At 44.2% G+C, this 10,009-nt stretch overlaps 2 protein-coding genes across 2 annotated transcripts; one reads left to right on the top strand and one right to left on the bottom strand.

Annotated features, from left to right (window-relative positions):
• Nucleotides 1–220: 220 nt before the first annotated feature.
• mrps6 (mitochondrial ribosomal protein S6) lies at nt 221–2,236 on the bottom strand. The gene is made up of 2 exons (XM_084561722.1): nt 1,778–2,236; nt 221–310 (listed from the first exon to the last, which is right to left on the bottom strand). The coding sequence occupies exon 1, from the start codon at nt 2,117–2,119 to the stop codon at nt 1,784–1,786; it is 336 nt and encodes a 111-aa protein (XP_084417848.1). The 5' UTR covers nt 2,120–2,236; the 3' UTR covers nt 221–310; nt 1,778–1,783.
• Nucleotides 2,237–2,282: 46 nt separating this feature from the next.
• nolc1 (nucleolar and coiled-body phosphoprotein 1) lies at nt 2,283–8,726 on the top strand. The gene is made up of 14 exons (XM_084561721.1): nt 2,283–2,883; nt 3,196–3,251; nt 3,500–3,654; nt 3,742–3,863; nt 3,964–4,081; nt 4,196–4,323; nt 4,438–4,576; nt 4,775–4,912; nt 4,992–5,081; nt 5,178–5,441; nt 5,622–7,142; nt 7,228–7,346; nt 7,455–7,538; nt 7,624–8,726. The coding sequence occupies exons 1-14, from the start codon at nt 2,713–2,715 to the stop codon at nt 7,780–7,782; spliced, it is 3,264 nt and encodes a 1,087-aa protein (XP_084417847.1). The 5' UTR covers nt 2,283–2,712; the 3' UTR covers nt 7,783–8,726.
• Nucleotides 8,727–10,009: the final 1,283 nt, after the last annotated feature.

The following is a 10,009-nucleotide window of genomic DNA, read 5'->3' as shown; positions in this document are numbered from 1 at the left end:
AAAACCATGTGAGGTTGTTAAATACGATCTTATTATAATAAGACAATGAAGTTCAGAGGAAGTTTAATTAATTAGCAGTGTTTCCTCAGGGAATGTTTCATGAATTTTCACATGTGCAATATCTACGACTGGAATGAAAGAAGGAACTAAAGTCTTCCATCACATGACTGAACATCACGTGGGTAAATCTTAAGAATGAGAAATCAAAGATACTTGCAACTATGATAGAAAAAAGTGGTTTATTGTGACATATGACTTTGAAAGGTGGACGAATCACATGGTACATCTTCTGGATACGAGGAGTGAAAGCCTGTAAAACAAAAGGGAAGAAACATGACACATGGTTTAGTTACAGTACACTCAGTACAGAGTGTTCCCATTAACGGAGGGTGAAGGACAAACTTGAGAGAAATCACTGTAAAGTTGTCACATTTTTACCACATTTAAGCCTATTGTATGAAACAGTTATATCAATATTTGAGTTTTTTTTTTTTTTTTTTTTTTTTAAATGCTGTACTTCACCAAATAATTTTTTTAAAATAGACCAAAAGTGTTTCTGCTAAAAATGTGTAGATTTGCATTGTGACTTCACATGCATAACGGACATACATGTGGTTCAGGTTGGTAAAGTATGGTCATGCTTGATTTCAAAAAAGGGCGTGTAAGGAAGTTGTTCTACAGCTGTTCAAAAACACTGGCTTCAAATATTAAAGAAAAACACCAATTTTAGAACCAGTTAGTTACTGCTTAGGTTAGTAATGAATAGTATGCAAAATTTCATCTGCCAAAAAGGAAAAGAATCTCAGTTGTGCGTGACCAAGTGAGATGTGGTATTTTATCATTTCAATAGCAAAGAGGATGTGAAAAACCGTCTGTTAAAATACTCTTTGGTATTTGGCCAGATTTATACTGTACTTTTACGGTGTCTGTCACTGAATCACCAAGTCCCTTCTTTTAGTATAACAGTCATTTCAGCTTGCATTACTCTCCATAGCCCCTATAAACACTAACTACAAAGAGGCTATCACATTTAACTGTTACTTATATTACCTCTACTGTCTATGGTCATAATCTAAAACCTAAAACACCTAAGGAGTTTACCAATTCTTCCCAAAGCAACCTTTGAGTAGAGACGAGTGCATCAGCCAAAAATGACAGGGAAGTTATTCAAGAATAATTTCATCCACCGTCGGCATTTAGTAGTACAACAGTAAAGTGAAGTTGCAGTATTTTAAAGCTACAGTGCAGAACCTTTGTTGCCCCCTTGTGGCAGTGAGAGCTATTACACAAACATCGTTTACGGTGTTACATGACATCTACCTTCAACAATGAGAAAACGTTACACCTGACCAATATAATATATGAGTCAGTAGACTTTTGAGACTGTGCATATTACTTTAGGTTGAAGGGCTAGAAAAGCAGCTGAGAAATAAACAAAACCTTTAAGGCCCTTTCCATTCATTTTTATTAACCAGGACCTTCTTACTGAAACTCTTAGTCAGTTGTTTGGTGAGACACTGAGCGCAATAAATCAGCTGCAATTATTGTAATTTTCATTGGTTTCACAAAAGTAACGATTCAGATGATATTCTTAGTTTTATATCACAGATTAAATGCTGTAGCTTTTGGACGTTTGTCTTTAATTGTGACAGATGTGTCTTTGGTTACCATTTCACTAAAGAATCACAGGAATAGTACTTCACAACAGCACAACAGTTCCATGTGGTTTAATTTATAACCTATGGCTACTACTGATGACACCTGATCCGTTCCTTACATTGAGTCACTGTTTGGGGCCACAGCAATTACTGCCGTGGTCCTCCTCGTTGCTCTTCTTCAGCACGGTGGGCCTCACCACGTCCACATCACGGTGCAGGTGATCCAGTAACTCAGTGAGGACGTTGGGAGTCGAGTAGAAATCAACCAGAAAGTAGGTCCCTCTGGTGTGCCTCTCGTTGTGTTTGGTCATCTTGTAGGGCAGCTGTCTGTCTCCCAGGTTCTCCAGGTTTCTCACAACGGCGCCCCGCTCCATTAACGTCTCCACTGTCCGCCGCACACAAGCCGCCGTCTCCGGCCGCTGCATCGCCTTCATGATCAGAGCCAGCTCGTACCGAGGCATGGCTTCGGTGAAGAGATCCTCAAACACACGCTTTCAAATGTAGCTAGCAGTAGGTTGTCATTGCCGCTGCGTTCAGTTCAAAGACGGCCATGTTATTAGGAGGACACGAGGGGCAGGAAAAGGTCTTTACCGATGACGTAAAAATCATGCGCCTAACTAGTCAAAAACATGGCTAAGTATATGTGAAAACTAAAAGAACGATTAATAAATTTGAGACACTTGAACTAGTAAAGAAGTCTAATTTAATCGCTATAATATTTTACTTATTTCATTTACTTATTTTATACGTATTGCGTAAACCAATAACTCCTGAAAATGTGCTAGCTACAGAGGTCCCACTCTAACCCAATTTCCAGGTGCCATAGAACCAAAATATTTTTCAAATCCAAAGCTATAACATTTATAAATTCACAGCATTAGTTTTGAATTATAAGACTCATTCGAATTATATTGTTTCATAATAAATTTTGTTCTTAACCTTGAGATAAATTAACTTGCGAATTCTGTTCAGGAAGTGGGTGATTTTTTTTTCCAAGTGGAGTGAATCATCTTATGCCGGGTGAATATTTTCATATCGTTTTTTGGTGGGGCGCATGCGCACTTGTGCACAAGTTCCGGAAATTTCCTTCCCTCTCAGAACGAGCGTGGTGAAGATGGCGGAGCAGAAGTCGGTCCCCAGTGATCTTTACAAATCGGTTTATTCGTTTTTGCTTGAGAACAAGTTCACCAAGGCTGCTCAGCAGTTCATGAAACAGACGAAAGTCGTAAGTAGTCCACGTTGTCAGTCGTAGGTGCTGTTTACTACCTGGTGCTTTGACATGAAGACCAACTGCATGCGTGTTAAATACCTACAGGAACGTACAGAGACCGTAGAGTGAAGTTAGCACGTGTGTAGCACACGTTGTTATCAGCTGCCACATATATCTACTGGATTAATAGATGTTACGAATTATGGTTACGAATCATTCAACACTCGCCTGTAAAACCGATCACAAGTAGCTGTTAAATTATATTAATCATCTTAAAATATGCTGGGAGAGAATGGTAAAGTTATTTGTTCACGTGGTTCTCTACAGAATCCGCAAGACCAAAATGAAGAGAGCCTCGTCAACATCTACAACTTCTGGATGAAGTGAGTTATTTCAATTTTATTTCTTTTAATTTTGTTCATTCTAATATGACTAAACATAAAAATAGATTATATCCTTATTCTTGAGTGAATTATGGCACTCCTGTCATTTTACTGCTGCTCTAGTAAAGCTGGGCCTAAGTCCTTATTGCCTGTGAAAGCACTGGCGTACTGTGCACACACTGTAAAACCTCTTGGGGCAAATTTGTGTCACTGGGAATATATGAATAAAATCCACTTGACTCAAATAGGTCTCCTGAAGCCAAGAAACGAAAAGCATCCACTAAAGCTACAAACGGTCCGGCAGCCAAGAAAACAAAAACTGGTAAGGAGAGTTCCAGCAGTGAAGATTCAAGCAGTGAGGATGAAGAGTCTGGTGCGAAACAAACTACTAAAGCTCCTGCAGGTAACACCAGCATAAATCATATAAAGTGCTTGTTGAATTTATCCAGTAATGGACTGGATAACATTTCTCTATAATCTCCACTTTTAGCTGCCAAAGCGGCACCTGCTAAAGCAGCGGCAGCTAAAGCTAAAGCTAAAGCTGAATCCAGCAGCAGTGAAGACTCCAGTGACTCTGAGGAGGAAAAGGCTCCTGCAAAGGCTCCAGCAAAAGTAGGAGGGAACTTCTGACTCAAAGATGCACGCCTGATGTCGTTGTTTCTGCAAGACTTGGCTTGTTACGTCGTTATTAAAATGCATTTTCTCCATGTAGGCGCCTGTGAAACAACCTGTTGTTGCTGCTGCGGACAGCACCAGAAAGAAGGACAGTAGCTCCAGCAGTGAAGAATCTGACTCTGAGGATGAAAAGCCTGCAAAAGCTCCTGCACCAAGTGAGTTGACTGCCCGCCAGTACTCATTAATACTGTTATATGTAGCAGTTCAAATGAAGCCCCTCTGGAAAGCTACTCGTTGTTTAATTGACTTTATTTATTTACGAATAATAGAAGCCAAGGCAAGTGCAGCCACAGCACCAAAAGCAGCTGTTCCTGCCAAAGGTGCAGCTCAGAAGAAGCAGGAGAGCAGCAGCAGTGAAGACAGCTCCTCAGATTCTGAAGATGAAAAAACAGCCAAGGTACACCGGAGAATTACATTCAACTGATTGCTATTGTTCCACAGTTTATTAAAAACGTGGAGCAAATTGATTCATGCATCGGGCATTAACAATTTACTTCATATGTCACGTCAGGCCCCGGCCAAACCGGCTCCGGTAAAGAAAGCGGCAGCACCGGTAAAGAAAGCGGCAGCACCGGCGGCTGCTGCTGAATCAAGTAGTGAAGACTCCTCATCTGAAGATGAAGCTCCTCCAAGCAAAAAAACCAAAGCAGGTGTGCTTCTTCTTGTCTTGTTTTGGTAGGATCCTCTAAGCTTTGCCTGTATGGAAGCCTCATGTGTGTCCTAGCTGAAGACAAGCTAATGCCAAGATCTGATTTTGTGGTCCACTTTGGAACAATACGTATTAAAAATAAAATATTGCATAGTTGCAGTTTACACCTTGTGCTCATCTGCTACGTTTGTCATGTTAGGACCATACAGCGCAGTCCCTCCTCCTGCTTCAATCCAGAAAGCTCCAGCTACACCAGCCGCCAGCAAGGCTAAGGACAGTGACTCTTCAGACAGCAGTGATGACAGCAGTGATGAGGATGAGAAGAAGAAAGTGGCAGGTGAGAGTTTGACAGTGTCCTCAGCTTTGAAAGCTCAGTGTTTTTCATTTCAAGGCTAACAACGTTATAATCCTCACAGCAAAACCTGCACCTGTGAAGGCGGCCGCTGCCAAACCTGCTGCGTCCAAACCTGCTGCAAAGAAGCAAGAATCCAGCTCTGAGAGCTCCGGTAATTATCACAAAGTCTGGTCTGTAATTTTCTTGTCAGCGTGAAGCGATGCCGAACATGGGACAAATGTTCTTCTTCGTGCTCGTATTGTCCTAGATTCAAGCTCAGATGAAGAGGAGGCCAAGAAGCCTGCTGCTAAAGTCACCCCAGCTAAAGCAGCTCCAGTCAAAGCTGCCCCAGCCAAGGCTGCACCTGCTAAAGCAGACGACTCGGATGAAGACTCATCTAGCTCAGAGGAGGAAGAGGAAGCAAAGAAACCTGCAGCAAAGGTGACTCCTGCTAAGACTGCTCCAGCTAAAACTACACCTGCCAAGACTACTCCAGCTCAGAAGGCCAAGAAAGATGAGTCCTCTAGCTCAGGTAAGAAATATCAGATTGTGATTTGTTTTCATTTATATAACTGTCCCTGTGTGTTTGACCAAAGCTAGTAATCACGAAGAACGGTCAGTTATTATTATTAACCCTGCTTTGATGAAGTTAATTCATGTTCCTGTCCACAAAACCTTCAAAAACTGTGTTGGTCTTTCATCCCACATTCAGATAGCAGCTCTGAAGATGAGGCTCCAGCAAAACCTTCCGCTAAAGCTGCAGCCCCACCGGCGCCCGCTGCTGCTTCTAAACCCCCAGCCAAGGCAGCAGAGAGCAGCTCTGGTTCCGAGGACTCCTCTGAAGAGGAGGACGAACCAGCTAAAGCTAAGCCAGCGGCTAAAACGGCTACGCCGGCTTCAAAACCTGCCACCCCTGCTGCAAAGCCTAAAGCAGCGGCAGAGAGCAGCTCCGACTCTGACTCCTCGTCTGAAGACGAAGAGCCAGCTAAGGCCAAGAAAGCACCGGCTAAAGTGGCTACCCCTGCTTCAAAGCCTGCTACTCCTGCAGCTAAGCCTGCAGCTAAATCAGCCGCTGCAGAAGAGAGTAGCTCTGACTCCGACTCCTCATCTGATGAAGAGCCAGCTAAAGCCAAGAAAACACCGGCTAAAGCTGCTACTCCAGCTTCAAAGCCTGCTACTCCTGCAGCTAAGCCTGCAGCTAAACCAGCCGCTGCAGAAGAGAGTAGCTCTGACTCCGACTCTTCATCTGAAGATGAAGAGCCAGCTAAAGCCAAGAAAACACCGGCTAAAGCTGCTACTCCAGCTTCAAAGCCTGCTACTCCTGCAGCTAAGTCTGCAGCTAAGTCTGCAGCTAAGCCTGCAGCTAAGCCAGCTGCTGCAGAAGAGAGTAGTTCTGAGTCAGACTCTTCATCTGAAGATGAAGAGCCAGCTAAGAAAACCCCGGCTAAAGCTGCTACTCCCACTTCAAAGCCTGCTACTCCTGCATCTAAACCTGCTACTCCTGCATCTAAACCAGCCGCTGCAGCAGAGAGCAGCTCTGAGTCCTCCTCCTCTGAGGATGAGGAAGCACCAGTAAAAGCTAAGCCGGCTGCAACGTCTAAACCAGCCACACCAGCTTCAAAGCCTGCTACTCCCGCGGCGAAGGCCAAAGCAGCAGCAGAAAGCAGCTCCGACTCCGACAGCTCAGACTCTGAAGATGAGGCAGCCAAGCCTGCCGCAAAGAAACCTGCCCCGGCAGCAGCCAAGAAACCTGCAACCGCTAGCGCCGCAAAGCCTCCCGCCGACTCCAGTGACGACAGCTCCAGCGATGAGGAGGAGGAACCCAAGAAGGCAACGCCAGCATCCAAGCCTGCAGCCAAGCCTGCAGCCAAAAAGGCGGCTGCAGCCCCAGCAAAAAAGGCTGCGGAGAGCAGCTCAGACTCCGATAGCTCAGATTCAGAGACAGAGGCTACCCCTGCGAAGCCCGCGCTCACCAACGGCAAAGCAGCAACTCCCAAGACAACCCCAGCAGCAGCAGCTAAGGCTGCAGCGAAGCCAGCGGAGTCCTCATCCAGTGACAGCAGCTCCGAAGAGGAGGAACAAGCCAGTAAAAGTAAAGTGAAAGCTGCGACTCCTAAGACGACTCCAGCAGCTAAACCTAAAGAGAGCAGCAGCTCCTCAGATAGTTCATCAGATGAGGAGGAAGCAGCGCCTCGTAAAGCAGCCACTGCACCCTCCACCCCCACGGCAAACAGTAAGTCTCAAACACACTCATCATGATGTTGTGTAATTTAATATTAGCTTCAGAATTGTAAGTGTTGCTTATCTGATTGCTGCAGGTACTAATGGAAAGAGAAAAAGAGATGACGAATCATCAGAAGAGGAAGACGAAGTAAAGACACCAAAAAACAAGAAAGAAAGTAAGACGCCGCAGACTTTCCCTAAAGCCAATAAGAAGGTGAGACTGGAACTTCCTCACTGTTTTATGAAAGTTAAAACACGTACAGCTCCTGCCAGTGATGAGAAAAGAGAAATAATTTGATGGTAATGACTTTTTGTCTTGCAGTCTTCCAACGTACCCTTCCGTAGAATAGTAGAGGAGCGTGTGGAAGTGGATCCCCGTCTTGCAGACAATTCTTTTGACGCCAAGGTACGTTCCACAACCAAGCAGCGCCGTTCACCAGGGCTGCCTTGCCGACCGTAAAAAATTTACCATCAAACTTTTTCATTTCCAGTACGGAGCCAACGGCGACTGGGGCCAGAAAGCCAACGACGTTCTCAAGTTCACAAAAGGTAAATCATTCCGCCACGAAAAGACGAAGAAGAAGAGAGGAAGCTACCGCGGCGGAGCCATCTCTACCTCAGTCAACTCCATTAGGTTCGACAGCGACTGAGGACCTTCCCGCTCCCTCCCACCTGAACTGTACGGTACCTGTGTGATCAGGATTGTCGGTTATCACCCCCTCCAACCCTTCTGTAAATAGTCCCCCTCCCTCCGTATGCCCTGCCATCACCACCCAGCAGAACACACTAACAGAACAACATGACCTGTAGAGCTGAGCTGGATCTTTCAATTTAACTCACCTTTATTCTGTTATCCAATCAGTTTGTTCAATTTCTGCTCTAAAGTAACAGTTTAGTGGAGCTGTGGCAGCAGGGAGGACATGTTCCCATCCGTGACATCACACTGTGCTGGTCGACATCCATGTGACGTTATTACTTATAGCCACTGGGTGGCTGCAGGCCAGCAGATGATGGTAGAAAGCCAATGTGCATGTTGGGCCCTTTTGCTTGTTTTGACCTAAATGAGGAATGTCCTGTCATTAATTTTTTTTTTTTATTTACATATGGAGAATGATAGCCATCCATGTTCAGATTCTTTGTGTTGAGAAATTTCGACTGATTTTTAATGGATCACATGGAGTCTTGGAAGTTTGTCAACTTTTATTTGGCCACGTGTAAATGTGGAGAGGGTGTTTGTTTGGGCTTTTCTTTTTCTTTACATTACAAGAAACCGTCAAGTAGAACAGAGTTTTATATTGAGTATTTATTAAGTTTTATTCCATTTCAACCTTTAGGACCTTAGATGTTGGTCTCAATGGATTTTGCTTTGAAAACTCTTTTCTTCTGATGTTAGGATGCCCTCGCCACCTCTCTCTCTCTCTCTCTCTCTCTCTCTGTCAGTGGTATTGAATTAGTTATTCACAAACAAAGCTGAGAGCCATAGTAGCTTCTATGTAACGTATGACTTTTTTCTTTTCTTTCCGTGTACCACTGTCATTTTTATTCTTGTAACTGTAATTAAAGACTTAACAGTTTGACTGTGGATGAGAGCAGTTTCTTGACTTTGATAACGTGCACAGAAATGAGAAAGTCAGCGTTTTAATAAGCATCCATGAATAACAAGCTGCTACAAGCTGATAGTAAAATAGCTAATAGAACTGGGAAGACATCAAATCCATTATTTAGAGCAATCAGGCTGAACAGCAGTGAGGGCTTTCTGTGAGGAGGAAGACTTTGATACCTAAGCTCTTAGAGTTTATTTGTACCTTTAGTCAAATCCACCAGGTGGCAGTAGAGGACCTCTGTGCTCTTATCACCCTTTCAATTGAATATGTGGAACTGTACAAAAACAAATGTGTGGAACATGAAATGCAGTATTTAAAATGTCACCTGATGCATCGATGCCCAGAGGCAGATTCAAAGGTTGCTGCTAAACTCACTTGTTTATTAGTTTTCAGACGCATTCAACTGTTTTCTGTCTCGCAAACAAGAGCCGAGGCTTGTTGGAGGATAATCCGCCAATTTAGAGCAGAGCGTTTAACATTTTAGAGGCTGAAACCGAGATTTTGTGAATGAAAACTCCAAAAGGTCTGAAAGTTCTCGTGTCCGAGATCAGACGACACAACCTGGATCCATTTTCAGATTTTCCACAAGTACAGATGAAGAGTTAGGACAAGAGCCCCAGACTTCACACTCATCTGAAGTCTTTGGACCACAATAATTTTGTTAAATAGTGAACTTAATCCTAGTGTAACTGAGCACTGATTCCTCACAGCAAGAAGGTTGTGGGTTCTAATTCAACGGTCGACTGGGGCCTTACCATGTGGAGTTTGCTGCATGTTCTCCCTGTGTCTGCGTGGGTTCTCTCCGGGTACTCCGGCTTCCTCCCACCATCCAAAGACATGCCTGGTGTCTGTCTCTCTGTGTTAGCCCTGCGATGGACTGGCGACCTGTCCAGGGTGTACCCCGCCTCTCCCCCAATGACAGCTGGGATAGGCTCCAGCCCCCCATCACCCTCCAGAGGACAGGTGGTTACAGAAAATGAATGAATGTAACTTAATCCTAGTATCACTGTACTTTATACAAATGAAGCATTCACTAATATACTACTAGTCATTCTCATTTAGGGTCTTCGTCAAACCCGCAAACATATTTCACACGTATGTCCGTGACCCATAACTGTGTGTTCCCGCTTAAACCTGCCAGTCCAGGCGGCTCACCATCTGTGCTACTGAGTTCTGGATGTTTCTGAACCTTTTAGTACATTTTATCAGCTCCTGTCACTCACAGGCCTAGTGAAGCATTTGGCAGTTGTCTTTTGGTGCTGGCAGCGAAAAC

This window comes from Chelon labrosus, assembly GCF_963514085.1.
Source record: "Chelon labrosus genome assembly, chromosome: 15".
NCBI classification, from domain to species: domain Eukaryota; kingdom Metazoa; phylum Chordata; class Actinopteri; order Mugiliformes; family Mugilidae; genus Chelon; species Chelon labrosus.
The sequence above is the reverse complement of the archived record's forward strand: the minus strand, read 5'-3'. Positions and strand labels throughout refer to the sequence as shown.